Source organism: Eleutherodactylus coqui, chromosome 1, assembly GCF_035609145.1.
Source record: "Eleutherodactylus coqui strain aEleCoq1 chromosome 1, aEleCoq1.hap1, whole genome shotgun sequence".
Taxonomy (NCBI): Eukaryota; Metazoa; Chordata; class Amphibia; order Anura; family Eleutherodactylidae; genus Eleutherodactylus; species Eleutherodactylus coqui.
In genome coordinates, this window is record NC_089837.1 from 6313343 (window position 1) to 6331743 (window position 18401).

The 18401-nt window shown below is 45.4% G+C and overlaps 1 protein-coding gene across 1 annotated transcript in view; it reads left to right on the forward strand.

The window, feature by feature from the left end:
- Positions 1-299: 299 nt before the first annotated feature.
- LOC136578455 (vomeronasal type-2 receptor 26-like) overlaps positions 300-18401 on the forward strand; it is a gene marked incomplete at its 5' end in the record, with an annotated part of 53200 nt that continues 35098 nt past the window's right edge. The window contains 2 exons of the mRNA XM_066578541.1: positions 300-317; positions 13740-14018. Of these exons, the coding sequence (XP_066434638.1) occupies positions 300-317; positions 13740-14018 (297 nt within the window). The remainder of the gene's footprint in view (positions 318-13739; positions 14019-18401) is intronic.

Consider the following 18401-nt stretch of genomic DNA (forward strand, 5'->3'; position numbering starts at 1 on the left):
GTCAGTCAGTCAAGGAGTGAGACAGTGAGTCAGTCAGTGAGTCACTCAGGTAGTGAGTGAGTCAGTCAGTCAAGGAGTGAGACAGTGAGTCAGTCAGTGAGTCACTCAGGTAGTGAGTGAGTGAGGGCTCCCACAAACTTGCGTTTGCATTTTTTGTTAACGTGATTGTCAATGGGACTTTCTAATGTTAAAAACGCAACGCAATGCACCAAAAACGCAAGTTGCGCTGCGTTGCGTTTTTAACATTAGAAAGTCCCATTGACAATCGCCTTAACAAAAAACGCAAACGCAAGTGTGTGGGAGCCCTTAGTCAGTCAGTCAGCGAGTCAGTCAGTCAGTGAGGGAGTCAGTCAGCGAGTTAGTCAGTTAGTGAGTCAGTCAGTTATTAAGTTAGTCAGTCAGTCAGTCAGCGAGTCAGTTAGGCAGTAAGTAAGTTAGTCAGTGAGTCACTCAGCAAGCAGTCAGTCAGTGAGTCAGTCAGTGAGCCAGTCAGGCAGTGAGTCACTAGTGAGTCAGTCAGGCAGCAAATCATTCAGTCAGCGAGTTAGTTAGTCAGTCAGTCAGTTAGTGAGGGCTTTCACCTTCATATATATAGATATCTTCTGACATTGAGAAGCGATTCTTAAAGGGGTTGTCCCTCTGTGACAAATACATCTATACTTACCTGATCAAGTACCCCCCCCCCCTATATTTACCTGTCCAATGTCCTTGGATACAGCAATTCCAGCAGTGTCTCATGCACGCGCATGCACAGTCCACTCACCCCATGGCTCTCACTGACGGTCTGGACCTTAAGATGAGGAAGAACAGCGGCTTCCCCCTGTGAACTGTCCTCAGCTGTAGGGTAAGTTTGGGATGGGGGGCTTATGTATGTTACTGTTTATGTGCTGGGGAGGGGGGCTGTCAGAGCAATTTGTCGGGCCGGGGGAAAGGGGCTGTCACAGTAATTTTTCTTGCGGGGCTGTCATAGTAATTTGTCAGGCAGGGAGACTGTCACAGTAATTTGTCGTGGGGGTGGGGGGAAGGGTTTCTTTCACAGTAATTTGTAGTGGGGGTAGTGGGGGGAGGGTTGCTGTCACAGTAATTTGTAGTGGAGGGAGGGTTGCTGTCACAGTAATTTGTCAGGGTGGGGGGCTATCACAGTAAATTGTAGTGTGAGGGAAGGGGTGCTGTCACAGTAATTTGTAGTGGAGGGAGGGTTGCTGTCACAGTAATTTGTCAGGGTGGGGGGCTATCACAGTAAATTGTAGTGTGAGGGAAGGGGTGCTGTCACAGTAATTTGCTGCGGGGGTAGGGGGAAGGGTGCTGTCACAGCAATTTTTCATGGGGGTGGGGGCTGTCACAGTAATTTGTCATGGGGGAAGGGTGCTGTCACAGTAATTTGTTGTGGGGGGGTGGACTGATGCTGCTTGGGCTACTATTGTGGGGTTACTATTACTGCTGTGACTATAATTGTGGGGGCACTGATGCTGTTAGGGCTACTATTGTGGGGGCACTGATGCTGCTGAGCTATGATTGGGGGTAACTAATGCTGTTGTTGATACAATTGTGGGGGGCTAATGCTGCTGTGGCTACAATTGTGGGGGCACTGATGCTCCTGTGGCCACTATTGTGGGGGCACTGATGCTGCTGTGGCTATAATTGTGGGGAAACCTATGCTGTCGTGGCTACAATTGTGGGGGGCTGATGCTGCTGTGGCTACAATTGTGGGGGCACTGATGCTCCCGTGGCCACTATTGTGGGGGCACTATTACTGTTGTGGCTATAATTGTGGGGGCACTAATGCTGCTGTGGCTACAATTTTGGGGGCACTATTACTGGGGATAGTATTGTAGGGGCACTGATGCTGCTGAGGCTATAATTGTGGGGAAACTTATGCTGTCGTGGTTACAATTGTCGGGGGCTGATGCTGCTATGGCTACAATTGTGTGGGCATAGATGCTGCTGTGGGTATTTTTATTGGGCACTATTACTGCTGTGGCAATAATAATTTGGGCACTGATGCTGTTTGGGCTATATTGTGGGGGCACTGATGCTGCTGTGGCTACAATTGTGTGGGCACTATGTGAGAGTACCATGTGAGGGACTGTGGGAGCACCGTGTTATGTGGGAGCACTATGTTATGTGAGGTCACTGGGGGGGGCACCGTTAGGAGACACTGTGGGAGTACCATGTGGTGGCACTATGTGGGGGCAGTGTAGGAGCATCATGTTATGTGGGGGTGCACTGTGGGGGCACCATGTTATGCGGGGGCACTATGTGGGGGCAGTGTGTGGTGGTACTTTATTATGTGGGGACACACTGTGGGGGAACTATGTAGGTAAAGCATGGGGGGGCACTGTGGGGGCACCATGTCATGTGGGGGCAATGTGTGGGGGGCACTATGTTATCTGGGGGCACACTGTGGGGGGGGGGGGCAATGTCATGTGGGTGCACTATACTATGTGGGGGTGCACTGTGGGGACACAATGTCGTGCGGGGACACAATGATGTGACTGTGCTGTCCCAGTGGCCAGTGATGAGGGGACATGCCGGGGAGATGAAGGAACCTCCTGCTACATCTGTCACAGCTCTAGCAGGAGATGGCGATGCTTTCTTTCAGCGTGCACCTCTCGTCGGTCTTCCAGTCATGTGACCACCATCATCGGGACCGCGCCCGCTAAGGAGGAGAGAGAGCAGTGCATCATGGGTACTACCCCAGCGGTGCCATCTTTGAAAGTTTGTATAGGTCAGCTGTACAAGGAGAAGATAATGAATAAAAGGTGAGCAGAATATGGTTTCTATGTGTAATGCTGGATTGTAGGATGCTTTCACTTCACAGGCAGTAATGCAGCCCCTTTAATTACTGGGTATATCTGGGCCTCTGCAGCAGGGAGGCACAACATTCCATCGGCCATCAGATTCCAGCACTTCGATGTATAGAATGAACTTCTGGGACCAAGTACAGTAGGCTACGATCTCCAGAGCTGTAGGCGCTCCATGCTCTGCCTCATAGCCTGAGCTCTATAGAGGGGTCATATGAGGACATAATGAGGCTTATTTCAGTTACATTATTTGTATTTGTGTTCAACTCATTTACATAAGATACAGTGAAGATAGTAAAAGGGGAACAACCTTATATTAACCCCTTAATGCCGCGGACCCTTTTTATAATCCATTTTTGTTTTCACTGCCCTCTTTTTAAAAATCCTAACTCATTTATTTATCCATCAACGTAGGAGGGCTTGTTTTTTGTGGGACGAGTTGTATTTGCTAATGGTACTAGAAAATGTATTGAAAAACTTTTAAAAAACTGTAAGTGGAGTAAAATGAAAAAAAAGAAGGCAAAACAACATTCCGCCATCTTTCAGTGCATCTTGTTTCTACGGCGCACAAACTGCACCAAAATGACATCTTTATTCTATGGGTCACTATGATTACTACGATTCCAAAGTTATACAGTTTTTTTTCGTTGCACTATTTTTTTTTCAGACATTTTGGAATACATACACCTTTTTGATCGCTTCTTATTGTATTTTTTTCTGGGAGACGGGGTGACTGAAAGTGCGTTTTTGAGGTTCTTTATTTTTTTCCGGACGATGTTCACCATTTGGGGTAAATAAGCCACTACTTTGATAGATCAGACTTTTATGGACACATTAATTCCAAATACTTATTTTATGATTTAGATTCTTTTATTAAAAGTATTGGCATGCCACCTTTCTGCATGTACACTTTATTATGTGTTCTTATTTGAGAAGAATTATCTTGTAACCGATTCTGGTTCAGATAGAAGGATGACACTTCTGTCTCTACTAGGAACATTGTATGCTAGCATTTAAATATCAAATCGCTTTGGTGTAACTGACCATGTATTGGCCATATAGTAGGAGCATAATTATGATTCACAGTCCCTCAGAAATGTTTTCCTCCACAATTAATGTGTTCTGGTTGGCAAACATCTATTTTCTAAATCAACTGAGTTCATACCCTTTTTCAAGATGGCCGACAGGGATTCATCCATCTATCACGTCATCACACGGCCGGCCTGCCTCTGGCGTATGCCAGGGTCTCCTATGACAACACGCTGGTCTTGTCATGTCATCAGTGGCGCTGAGCATGGTGACATCATCACGTCACGCCGCCGATCATGTCACGTGGCCTCTCAGGATGCCCAGCACAGTGATGTCACCACAGCACACAGACGATCATATAACGTGACCCGTTAGGACGTCACGGCAATTCCCATTTTACAAATGGGTTGAACTGGGCCGGGCCTCCCACTGACGTCTGATAAGCAGTCATCATGGCGATCATTATGCGGCGATTGACCGGACACTCAGGGACGTCTTATCTTCACCACAGTAATGGGCTTCTCTATACTGCAAACATTACTAATACCTATGAGAGGGGACATGGTGGTAGTGAGCAATGATCCTGGTATCGTTCATTGTTTACATCAGTAATGAGGGGGAGTGTCAATCATGTACCCCCTCCTATGGGTGGAGCACAAATGCCATATATTCCCTGCAACTCCTCTTTGGCGGTTGATACTCTAGTCCACCATCCGGGCTATGAGTACTTTTTTATTTTTTATCTCTGATAGAGGGGGTGATCTTTAAGAGGCGACTTTACTCGCAGCCCTAGTTAGCGTTAATCTGGGGCTTAGTAGCACCGAGGGTGGCATAGCACTATCTACTGGATTAGGGTGGATCACCAACTATTCCACCTTCTAACAAATTGGGTGCCACCATAGGAGCAGTTAATTGGAGACATAGAACATAGTAGCCTGCAATATTATGGCTCCTACAAGATCTTAATACTCCCTCTCAGACAGTGCATGCTATATTACGGGAGTTGTGATTTGGGTGCACCACTATTATCAGCCCCTAACACTCCCCCTCTCTTAGCACATTCTACACTACGGGAGCTGTGATTTGGGCGCCATATTATCAGCAGCCCATAACACTTAGGCCCGTGTGTGTATTAGTAGCTTCCCCCTAGCACAAATGTGCTCTTCTGTGTGCCCCCATCGTGTTACAGCTCTCTGTAAATTACACTAGCTGGCAGATGGTCTGTCTTCATTAGTTTGGGCAGTTAATTGAGTTTTGGCTATGCCACTGACAATTACTTCCTGATGATCTATGAGATCCATGGGGAAACGCGTCGAAGTTTCGAGTCATAACACATATACATATACTTACACAGGGAGTCATGATCCTCTGAATTGCAATTTTGCAAAAAGACCCTGTGGGTTTTGAAAGGTGCAAAAATAATGATATGCGCAGAAAAAACATTGATGCAATAAATTCAAAATTATCCATGTTTGCCTTCCATATTTAGACCTGGATGCATTAGTAGAGGCGGGCAATCCATCATTAAGCCCCCCGCATGAGGCTGAATATACTATCCGAGCTGCATATTAGTTCCAAGTCGCAAGAAGCATTAATATATGCTATAGCTCCTTACATGGAGCAGTGATTCCATAAATTTGAATAATTAACACTGCCCTGGGTGCTCTTGGATTAGGCTGTATCAAGAGAGGTATTTCTTCTCACTTGAGCCTCCCACCTAGTATTATCTTGGAGAGAGTATCCCAGCAGCACACTTTAGGATAAGGAGTAGTGTTGGCATTAGTTTTTAAAACATATATCGTGAGTGCCAGCAACTTCGGTTCATTGCCCAAATGGTTATTTGTTTTGTGTTCATGTATGTTGGGTGTGCCCTATTGTGGTAAATGTTTTTAAGCAAATATCAATAAAGTTCTTTTTAGAATAAGGTATATACTGTGAAACACAGACACACAACATATGAAAGCAAAAAGGGAAAAAGTAATAGAAAATACCAGTCTATGAAGCTGTTTCACACAGTCTTGGGGCGCGGAGTGAGTAGAAAGGTGGACAGTTCTGCATTTAGATGCATCTCCTGAGTCTGTGAGTGTGGGAAGATCCCCCTTTTGTTTTAAAGTCTATGAGGGTCCCACCTCCACCATCCTCTTCATGACTTCACTGAGGGTTAGCTGAATATGTGCACAGATCTTCCAGATGGAAAACCAATGTAACATTTCAGCCATATTTCCCTAGCAGGCCCTCAAATAGGTGAGATATGGCCACCATGTTTTAACCTACAAGTGGATACTTTAGGGGGTCTTTCAAGGGAGACCACTGCGAATGTTGCCGGGTCCAAATCAATGCGTCTGATCAGCGAGTACTCGGAGAAGACATAAAATGACACCACATGCAGTGTGGTGAAATCAGAATGAATTCTTCTTTATTGAAGCAAACACATCAGATTATATAGACCATAGACCATCGCCCATGCAGGAGGCGGTTATCTTACAGCCAGCATATTATTGCATAAACATATTCTTTCTTAATGAGCTATTATTTCTAAAACTTAGAGACAGAACATCCTGTTAGTCTAGCACAGATGTTCGTGGTCCGCTGCGTCCAGTTACAGGAGATAAGCAAGACCTTGAGAAGCTCGGAGAAATCAGTTTTCAACCAGCTGGTTCCTATCTCCACTAACCAAAGCATACTTTGTTTTTCAACTATTTATTCTTATTTTGATAGCTTAGCAACATAATTAACCCCATACATAATCCCCCATTTGGACATGGAGTCAAGGCAAGCACGACTCCTAGTCCATAAACACGTGCTTCATATTGGTGCAGAGAAAGCTTTTTCAGTACATTTGGTGACACATGAGATTACAATTTTTATAGCTATATACATGCATAATAAAATCATCACAACTTGTAATATACTTTGTAGGATCCCCATAAACCAACCTCCTAACCCCGAGAACCAATTTGCAGGATTGAGGAAACTAAACCACCCCTGATCTTTATCTTGTTTTATGCTGGCGGCTATTTTCCCTAAGTTATTGATTCTTTGGTGTATGGATTCTGAGTGATCAGAAAGGTTAAAACAACACATCCCCTCAAATTCCTCACATCCGTGGTTTAGCGCAAGTAGCAAGTAATCTATGGTGGCCCTGTTCTGTAGGGCTGCTTTTCTAACTCCCTGTATATCTAATAGAAGAAGATCCAAAGCCTGAGATGTGGCATTCAGACCTTTTACCATATCACATGCTCGGCCATTAATTACTCTTGCCTTATATTGGGCCAGCCCGGGAACACCCACAATACTGACAGCAAGTGCCCTGTGTTCCGAAAAACTCAGTAAAGTGGGTGTTCCTTCACACTTGCTATCTAGCCCCTTCAACTCCCGTCTTTGTCTATTCATGGATCCCAGGCTGTTAGGTTTTTGGTACATTAGTATACTTAGCCTGGACAATGCACACAGTCCACCTGAAATATTACCAGGGATGTATGTATAGGTTTGATTACCACAGGATAAGACCCATCCCACCGGCAGTTTGACATGCCTAAAATGACTGGGGCTTCGGACCGTGTAGTTGCAGAGCATAGGGGTCTGTATTCTCTTGCATTGCTCCTTTGTACAGTTACAAAGTATCTGGGAATCATTAGTTACTGTGTGCCCTGGCGCACACCCTCCAATATACCTTTTATCACATGTGAAGTTATAACACACCTCAGCCGGAGCAACATTCCTTACCTGAAACCGAGTCATATTTGACCAAAGTGTGTGTTCGATGGCATCGCAATGGGGACAATATTCATATACATTTAGGAAGGTATTTTCTTGAACAACATTACCATCTCCCACATAGCTATCATTATGCACTATTGAATATATATCACGAAGTGTTTTTACAGGAGTGGGGACAGACAGTAGACAAGTCCGCAAAATATCTTCCCCACTCCGAAGGTTGGGCATACACATGTGGGAAATATTTAATACGTCTTTTGTGAGGTATTCCCACATATTGGGGTGTCCTTCTGCCCATCCAGTCCATCTTCTTTCAATATGGATCGTTGGTGGGGGTGCATCCCGATAAAAGGACAGTCCAATAAGACAAACTGCAGATATCAGGGTCAAAATACCCAGTATTGTCCACCCTGGCATAAGTGCCGCATCCCACCCTGGTCTCCTGACCGCAACCCTCCCTTTCATTCTGTGACAGGCTCGGGCACTTTCTTGCAGTGGGAGGTGTGAATCCAAGAGGCTTTTCCTTCGAGTTTAACTGAAGTGGGAGTGGTCAGCAGCACTTGATATGGTCCGTCAAAGTGAGGTTCCAAAGCCTTTCTCATGTGTCTTTTTACGACCACCCAATCTCCAGGCTGCAAGGAGTGAGTTCCTTCTAGGTTATCAGGGTCTGGAATTGAAGAAAACACTAGATCGTGTGTTATTTTCAGCTTACGGCATAGTTCTTGTACATATTCAGTAACTTTATCACATCCTTGCTGAAGAGCCTGTGGATGGTACAGGCCTAATCTTGGCACTGAGCCAAACAGTACTTCATATGGAGAAAGTCCTGTCTTTCGATTGGGGGTGGTACGTACAGAGTTAAGGGCCATCGGGAGACACTCTGGCCATGGCTTCCCTGTCTCAGCCATGGCTTTTTGTAACTTCAATTTCAGGATACCATTTAGTCTCTCAACTTTCCCTGAACTTTGTGGGTGGTAGGGGGTGTGGAAAGCTTGCTCTACCCCCAAAGCAGCCATTACCTGCTGCATTATTTCACCAGTGAAGTGAGTTCCTCTGTCACTTTCAATTGTTTCTGGCACCCCAAATCTACACACCAATTCCATCACCAGTTTCTTGGGGGTGACTTGAGCGGTGGCACTCCCCATTGCGTAAGCCTCAGGCCACCCAGAGAAGAGGTCCATGCAGACGAGCACGTACTCATACCTTCCTGACCTGGGCAGTTGGATGTAGTCTATCTGTAGTCTCTGAAAGGGGTACAAGGGCCGAGGTGTACATTTCTTAGGAGTTTTGACAACCTGCCCTGGGTTGTGTAGTGCACACACTTCACATGCCCTGACATATGCCTTTGCCATCCTGTCAAACCCTGGAGCGTACCAAACCTTATCCACAAGAGCTACCATGGCATTGTGAGAGGCGTGGACCTTTCCATGGGCTAGTGACGCCAAACTAGGATAGGCAGCAGCCGGTAAACACGCTCTCTCTCTCATCATCCACACATCCTTCACTTTCCTCCCTCCTGCCATGGCCCATCTCTCCTCTTCCCTTCTGGTGGGCTTCAGTACCACCTCGGTAGAAGCGGCTAAAGAAGAAATGCCGGCAGGTACCCCGGTGTCCTCAGGTGGGCAGGATCTTTGCCGGGTACTAACCCTGCGCACTCGGTCCTCTCTGTCCAGCAGGGCTGCAGCCTTGGCTGCTCTATCGGCCTTCTCGTTGCCCTTGCTCTCCATGGACTGACCCTGGGTGTGTGCTTTAACTTTTACTATAGCTACCTGTTCTGGCAACATGATAGCTTCCATCAGTAAACGTACAGCTTTTCCATTCTTGATCGGCTTGCCTTGAGCTGTGAGGAAGCTCCGTGCGCGCCAGATAGGCCCATAGTCGTGTGCCACACCAAACGCGTACCTGGAGTCAGTGTAGATGTTGGCAGTTACGCCCTCGGCTAGTTTACAGGCTTCAGTCAAAGCGCACAGTTCCGCTTCTTGTGCTGACACATGTGGGGGCAGTGGTTGACTTACCAGTACCTCCTGCAGAGTTACTACAGCAAAACCTGTCACAAAACCGCCTTTCTCATTCAGGTATCTAGATCCATCCACAAACATTTCAAGGGGGGGGGGGGGGTTATGAGGGGTTTGTCAGTGACATGTGCGAACCCAGCTGTTTCCTGCTCCATGAGCGCTGCACAATCATGCTGGTGTTCTGTGTCAAAGGCCTCCTCCTCATCAGTCAGGGAATTTGCAAAAAGCTGGTCCCCTGTACTTACTTCCCCATTTTAATCAGTGTCACCTAATGGTAATAAGGTGGCCGGATTCAAGGTGGTGCAATGTTGAAATGAGACATTGGATGAAGAGTGTACCGCAAGTTCCATTTTAATCTGTCTAGCAAGAGACAGATGTCTACGGCTTACCTGGGTCAGAATTCCATGTACATCATGGGGTGTCAGAACCACCAGAGGGTAGTCTAGGACCATCTCAGAGGCTTTCTCAAGTAGTGTTTGTACTGCCAGAACTGCTGTTACACAGGAGGGTGAACACCTGGCTACTGCGTCAAGATTTGCACTGTAGTATGCTACAGGGCGCTTTTTATCACCATGCTCTTGTGTGAGGACGGCAGTAGCATGTCCCGCCATCTCAGTCACGAACATTTGAAAGGGTTTGTCATAGTCTGGCAGGCCCAGTGCCGGAGCACTGGTAATCTGTATTTTCAGCTGATGGAAAGCTGACTCGGTTTCCGGGGTCAAAGCAAATGGCTTGGAACCCAGGCAGTCATACAGAGGCTGCATGGTCATGGAGGCAGAGCGAATCCACGGCCGACAATATGAAACTAACTCCAGAAATGTCTGCAACTGAGCATGTGAGGTAGGGAGTGGCATGTCCTCCACCACCTTGGTACGTTCTGGCGTGAGGTGTTTTGTACCAGAACCTAGGCAGTGACCAAGAAACACAACATGAGATTTGCAAAACTGCAATTTGTCTTTACTGGCTTTACACCCGCTGTCTGCAAGGAAACAAAGAAGGCTTAGGGAAGCATCTATGCATATAGACCTGTCCGGTGCACAGAGCAGTAAGTCATCAACATACTGTAGGAGGACCACTCCAGGCGGGGCGGCCCAAGCATCAAGCACTAACATCATACATCTGATTGGGGCTATTTTGCGTCCCTTGCGGTAGGACGGTCCAACAATGCTGTTTCCCTCGGAATGTAAATGCAAACAAATACTGACAGTCAGGGTGCAATAGAACTGAAAAGAAGGCGTTTACTAAATCCACCACTGTATACCAGCAAGTTCCAGAAGGTACGGTTGACAACAAAGTATGTGGGTTGGAAACCAACGGTGTTTCTAAAACAGTTACTTTGTTAATTTCTCTTAAATCGTGAACCATACAGTAGGTGTCGGGCTCGCCCTTCTTTCCTTTCTTTTTCACTGGGAAGAGTGGCGTGTTAGCGGAGGAGACACAAGATTTTAAAGCATTCAAGGCACATAACTCTGTGACGGTGGAGGCTATTGCGTCTTCTTGTGCCATGGCAAGAGGATACTGGCGAATCATGGGGGCTTTTTCCCCATCTTTGAGGTACACCATGACCGGGGGTACTTGGAGATGCCCCAAGTCCATCTTCCCCCTTGCCCATAGAGTCTCTGGAACTGCTGAAAGAACCTGTGCATCTTCTGGGGTTAACATATAGACAGCAAAAGAAGGAGGCGGAGTGACCAAGTCTGCTGCCATGAGACAGAATACCTGGTGGTCGGCCGCAGTGGTGCTGACATGAGCCTCACCCGAAGGGTGAAGCTGTATGCAGCACCCCAGGGGTCCCATCACATCGGTTCCTATGATGCAATCCCCAGCAGGTGACACCAGGAAGCGAGTGAGGACTCGTGACCCTTGAAAGCAGACTTCCACAGTCTCCGTCTCTCTCATCGGGGTGGGATCGCCAGAAATACCAAATGCCACATGTATAGTGTCAGATAATGGTAGCTGAAGGTCCTGAACTTTCTTTCTACTTATACAAGACTTAGTAGCCCCAGCGTCTATCAAAAAGAGCACCTCCTCCCCCGCTAAAGTTAGAGGTTGAAAAACCTGTATTCCACATTCAGCCGCTGCCATAAGGGCTATGGGGGCAGGATTGCCGGACCTTAATTGATAATTTACATAACCTCCTGGGGCTGGCGGAGGTGGTGGCATGTCTGGTGGCTGGCGTGTGGCGACGGGCGGCTGCTGATTTCGCGGGCGTTTAGGGACTCTACAGTTGCGTGCCAGGTGACCGGGTTTCCTGCAATTGAAGCATTTACGGGTCTCTCTCTGTTGGGGCTGGTCACTTATGCGTACTCGGTCACCATCCATGGTATAATTTTTAACAGCCACACCACCGGATCGTTTATCATCCATGGCGAAGCCCACCGCTTTCTTGTAAAGCTTTGATTTTGTTGGCCAGGCTCTTTTTTATGCCTTGCATAAAAGCTTCCGTGAACAAGGTGTCATGTATGTTATCAGGACAATTTTGTAGATTCATGTCTCTGGTACACTGTTCTAGCCGCCCATAATAACAATCAATAGTCTCATTTTTCTCTTTCTTACAGGTGGTTAAGGCTACCTGTCTGTCTCTTGATTGTTTTTCTAGCCAGGGACTTAAGTGGTCTAAGAATACTCTGCCGCTGTCAAGGGTGCGTGTATCCCGTGGCGGCCTGTCCAGTTTACAATGGGTGGAAATGTTAGCATATAACCCATCGGGACATTTAGTCAGACAGTCCATGTCTGTCCATGCTGCATTGTAATTTTTCTGTATTACTTCTATTTTTCTACGGAAGGCTGCTGGTTCAGTCTCTGGGTCTGGTAACTGTTGGCATAAGGCCATTTGGTCCGTGACTGACCAGGGACGCCATGACGAGACAGTTTTAGTCTGTTCAGTCTGTGTAAAGGAAGGGGGGGGGGCGCTCCCCCTGCAGCTCCTTCTTCGTCCATAGTAACATCTACGTTAGCCGTGACCCCTTTTCCCGTGGTAGTGGTGGAGGTTACAGGGAACATTTGGTGGGTAACATTAGAAGGGGGCCTATTGCCGGGGACACATTGTCCATGGGGTCTGGGGCCCCCACAAGCAAGACAATCTTCCAGATAGCAGGGATTCTGCTGCCTGCATCTGGGACAATCCCAAGCTGGACCCCTGAAAGGATTATTGTCCGGTGCTGGGGGAGCCGTAGAAGATGCGGGAGTTGGGTAGGCAGGTGGAAGCTCTTCTGCAAGGTTTGGATAAAGACCCGTAGGAATTGACGGGGTTGGTGGAGGGGCCAGAGGACAATAAACAACTATGCCTTCCCTGGCCTCCGTGTCCCAGTGTTCGTCTTGGGCTTTCCTAGATAAGTCTATTAAGGCCTCGATACCTTTTTCTAGCTTTAAGTCACGTAGCATTTTAACATTTTTATTTTTAAATTGGGACCAAAATTCATAATTGAAAGTTCCTGCCTTTTTAAGTCCTATTTGTCTGTATATCTTATAAGCTTATTTACTGATATCCTACCCCGCCCTCTCTCTTATTATCTCAATAAGGGTAAGATAAGTTTTAGACTGTTCTGCCCCCATCTTCATATGCTCACTATTCTTCACGAAGTATACAGGACACTATATCACACAGTACTTTATAGGAGGACACACAGTCTTCCTTGTCCAGGAATAGTTTTACAGCATCTTCCAGCAATCACACAGATTACTTCGGAGGGTTCAGGGGAGACCACACTTTGCCTCTCAGGGAACTTTTGGTGATGTTATAGCAAAGCCAACAAAAACAGATAATTGCCAACGTGATACAAACAATCAGTACAGAAACTTCAAGAATTTCCTCAGGCAACATGGCATAAAACAAAAGGGTATGAGTTCTTCCGTCTATTACAGTTTCATGAACATCATACGTTAAAACATGGCGGAGTATTCTTAAAAATACATGCAGCGACTAACCTTCTGCAACATTTCATCACACAGTGTATCTTTACACACCATAAAAACTACACAACCTTAGCCATCTGATTTCCTGAAAATCTAGAATCCATAGTTGTCATGAAGGTTTTTCCACAATAGAACATAAAAATATCAAAATGGTAAAAATATCAGTAGGGTTAATACTTACTGATCAGATGGTCGCCAACACGACCTCCATTCATCTCCTACCACTTTATCTCATCTCCATAGACCCGTGCCTCAGTACTACAGGTATCTTCTGACTTTCCGTTTCGCTATTGAGGAAATTAACCGAGATCAGACAATTCTACCCAACATCTCTCTGGGATATCATGTATACGACTCGTGCTCCGACAGCAAGAAATCTGTGAGAAGTGTCCTACAGATTTTATCAGGACCCGGAAGGACCGTCCCCAATTATTGTTGTAGAGAGCAGAGGAATGTAGTCGGATTTATTGGAGACCTGGGTTCAGTATCTACGGTGTCCATGGCTCAAATACTCGCCATATACCCATACTCACAGGTAGGTGGCATCCTCATGTCCTTAGCTCTGTCAGAAAAACATGTTTCTGGTTCTCATTGATCATTGAGACTCGGATCTTAGCTGCATAGGTCGGTATCACTGAAAGGATAATGATAAAATATGACTTTTAATACTTAGAATTAAAAATCAGGAACTGCTCATAGCTAACAGTGATGACATTAATATGAAGCAAAGCATAAACCCAAAAACACAAAACCAAAAACAACACAAAAGAAGGGAGGACGGGGGGAACGCACCATGAAATGGCTGGATCTCCTTTTGTAGTTGGTTATCCCCATAGGCGTATACAAAAATGGCCTCTAATGGGTTTCCAAGCACAAAATGTGATAATTTGTGTAATACACACCGCGATCCTTCATTTATTAAATCATGTGTGTTGCAGTCACAGGCCCTTGGCATCATAATGATTGATCATGGAGGTGAAAGCACACTGTTTATTGGCAAATGCCACCATGCGAATGCGACCTCATCGGTGATGAACCATCAGATGTCGTATCAATAGTTTGTGTTAAATGTCCTAAAGTGTAAGCTTTGGTTGTATTGTTGTTATTAGGCCACTATCAATAGACCTTACACGCATCCGTTGTGGTACCCATCTAGTGACGTGATGAGCGATAAACTCTTTTTATAACAACCGTTGTTTGACACTACGCACATTGCAACCACGTTAATGGTATCATCAGGGGTCCTATATGTGGACGTAACATTTATAACCATAAGCACAAAATGCAATGAACTTCTAGGTCTAACCCCCGCATTCCTACACCCGATCTTAGCACTATTTAGTATTCCTCGTATATTTCGAGCTGCAGGGCGATTCCCTGTTCCATCATTTACATCAGATTTGAGTTCTACGTATCCATTTTATGCTAGTATTATAGTTGTTACATCCACATTACTGTCACTGAACGGCCACTCCTAGTAGGATATGAGGTACCAAGGATCAATGAACCAAAAAAGAAACTGGTACTTTCTGATATAGGACCGCTGATAGTTTGGTTGAAACATGCGTAGGGTCAAATAATGATTGTTACAAAAGACGAGTCAATTAATGGATGTTATAAAAAGAGTTTACCGCTCATCACGTCACTAGATGGGTACCACAACGGATGCGTGTAAGGTCTATTGATCTAGGCCTAATAACAATACAACCAAAGCTTAAACTATATGACATTTAACACAAACTATTGATACGACATCTGATCGTTTGTCACCTACTAGCTGATTACCCGGCGTTGCCTGTGTATTTCTTTTTATACTCACTGACTTCTCCTGTAATTTTTGTTGCCAATGGCTATTTCTTATACCGCTGGGGTAAAATGAAAGCTGCACTGTGATTGGTGCCTATGGGTAACACAGACTTCCTTTCGGACAGCTTTCATAAGAGTGGGTGCTGGACTCATTTCTGTGTGGTACTTAGTGGCTCAGTGCTAGTGGGAAGCTGTGTGGTAGTTGGAGCAGAGGAGGAGGTTGTCTGTGTAAGATATCGGAGGAGCAGGAGGTCTGTGTAATAGATTAGTATTTCAGGAGGAGGAGGTCGTCCATGTAATAGATTAGTGTATGATGAAGAGGAGGTTGTCTGTGTTAGATAAGACTGTGAAATAAAACCCATCTGCTCAAGTGCAATTCCTGCATTCCCACACCCCTACCCATATACATACTCACAGACAAGTGGTCGTTAGTAGTTTGATTATCCTTTCAGTGATACCTTGTTATTATAAGGATACCCATGACGTCTATACTGAGTATGCCATTTTCCAAATAAGGAATATGGAAAAATACCTCTGCAGCGCCACCTATAGGAGGGTGGCATTCCTTCAAATTAACGGGACTTTTTCACAAGTCTTAACAATAATTGGGAATAGAAAACCAAGGCAGGAAACCATCCACAGACAGCTGCTGTTTTTCTGGTTTGGTTTCCTATTCCCAATCATTATTAAGACTTGATAAAAAGTTACATCGATTTGGGAAGATGAAACAAAAGTGGACCTTTTTGTACAAATGCACAATGTTATATTTGAAGGAAAAGAGAGCACTCAACACCAACACCAAAAGCTAATGCAACTGTGGAGCCTTGTGGAAGGCGGATCATGGTTTGGAGCAAATAGTGGAAGGAGCATCATGGTTTGGGGCTATGATAGAAGCAAAAGGTTTTTTCAGGCAGCACTCACTCAACATCCACAAAGGCAGGACCAAAATCCCATGCAATGCCACGGAATCGGCATCCCAGATCTCAGTTCCACATAAACAGCATATAGTAGAAAGTGAGGTCCACAGCAGCATAAGTTGATGCATAAAATCTTTGTATTTTAGTCCTCCATGTAGATTGCGGCGATCTACATGGAGGAATAAAATACGTTTTTATGCATCAACTTAAACTGCTGTGGACCTCACTTTCTACTATAGTTTGGGGCTACAGTGGAGAAAGTATCATGATTTAGGGCTATGATGGAGGGGTTTCATGGTTTTGGTGGCTTTGGCATGTGATCACAGAGGAAACAATGATCAAACTGAAGGGTGATGCAACAAGGCAAGGATCCAAAGTACACAAGTGATAACATAAACAATGGTGGTAAAAAAAAAAATGTTTTAGAATGGCAAAGTCAATCCTGGCCTTAATGTTATAGAGATGCTGGGACATCAACTGAAGAGGGATGCTCACACAAGGCATCCCAGAAATAATGATAACCTGTAAAACATTTTCAAGGATAAATGGCCCAGCATTTCTCAATATTGTGCAAATCTTATTTGCAGCTACAGCCCATCGCAGAATAGACATATTTAAAACTAAATTGTAGTCAAACTATTAAAAAATTCAGGCTGAAAACACATACAGAAGCTGAGTAGTACCCACACATGAAGTTTGGAAAGTGCAGGGCTGTAAACTTTGAGACATACACATTACATAAATCTACATAGACAAACCCCTGTTGGTATCCAAGATGAAGGAATCCCTATACAGTATACAGAACACAATGACCCATAAAGCAAATATTGGTAAAAGGAAAGAGATGTGGTTTAAGGCATGCCAACCAGTAAATGGGTTACAATGTAAGGTTAGTACACTGAGAATGACAGGGCCAGGATTGTCTTACTGCCTTCATTCATTCAACACAGATCTAAAATATGATCCTTGGATTAAACAGTAAGTTGATTTGTGATTTTCAAATGTAACCTAGAATGATTTTTACTTTACAGAGTGAATTCATTCATGGTTTAGTACTAGAGATGAGCGAGCATACTCGTCCGAGCTTGATGCTCGTTCGAGTATTAGGGTGCTCGAGATGCTCTGGAAAGCAATGGGCTGCGGGCGATCTCAGGATGAATTTTTGGGAAGGGCTTAAAAATATAAGCCCTTACCTGAAAATCATCCTAAAATGTGTAAAAAAAAAAAAAAAAAAATGTATACTCACCTTTCCACTGCAGCCGGAGTTCAGCCGCATCCGGCCGGCAGTTCTCCTGAACTGCTCTGTGTAGTATTCAGCAGCCGGGGATTTAAAATCCCTGCCTGCTGAATGAGCTGCCTCTGATTGGTCACAGCCTCACCAATCAGAGGCAGCTCTCACTCACACCCATTCATGAATTCATGAATGGGTGAGTGCTGCCTCTGATTGGCTCAGCGCAGGGACCAATCAGGGGCAGCTCTCAGCTGTCAATCAGAGGCAGCACTCACTCACCCATTCATGAATTCATGAATGGGTGTGAGTAAGAGCTGCCTCTGATTGGTGAGGCTGTGACCAATCAGAGGCAGCTCATTCAGCTGTGGCAGAGGAGAACGATCTTTATGCTGACAATGCGGGGGGGGGGCGGGGGGCACTCTTGTCGCTATTGTGGCTTAATAGTGGGACCTGGGAACTTGAGATGCAGCCCAACATGTAGCCCCTTGCCTGCCCTATCTGTTTCTGTGTCGTTCCCATCACTTTCGTGAATTTCCCAGATTTTCACAAATGAAAACCTTAGTGAGCATCGGCGATATACAAAAATGCTCGAGTCGCCCATTGACTTTAATGGGGTTCGTTACTCGAAACGAACCCTCGAGCATCGCGGGAAGTTCGACTCGAGTAATGAGCACTCGAGCATTTTGGTGCTCGCTCATCTCTATTTAGTACACGTTGGTTCATGGTTTGACGTGTTTCACCACAACAACAGCTCATCAGGAACCTACAGAACCTATTCTCTCAATAGAGAAAAAGGCAATGAAAACTTCCCAGATTTTGGGAGGAATCAACTATAGGATCTATATGTAACAGGACCCGACCTAAGGGGTTGTCTGAATACTCGGTCCTAATAGGCAGTTAGATAGTGAGAGTTTTCTCAACCTTCGGCTAATAATATAGTCATACAGAGACTCGGTTAGGAAGT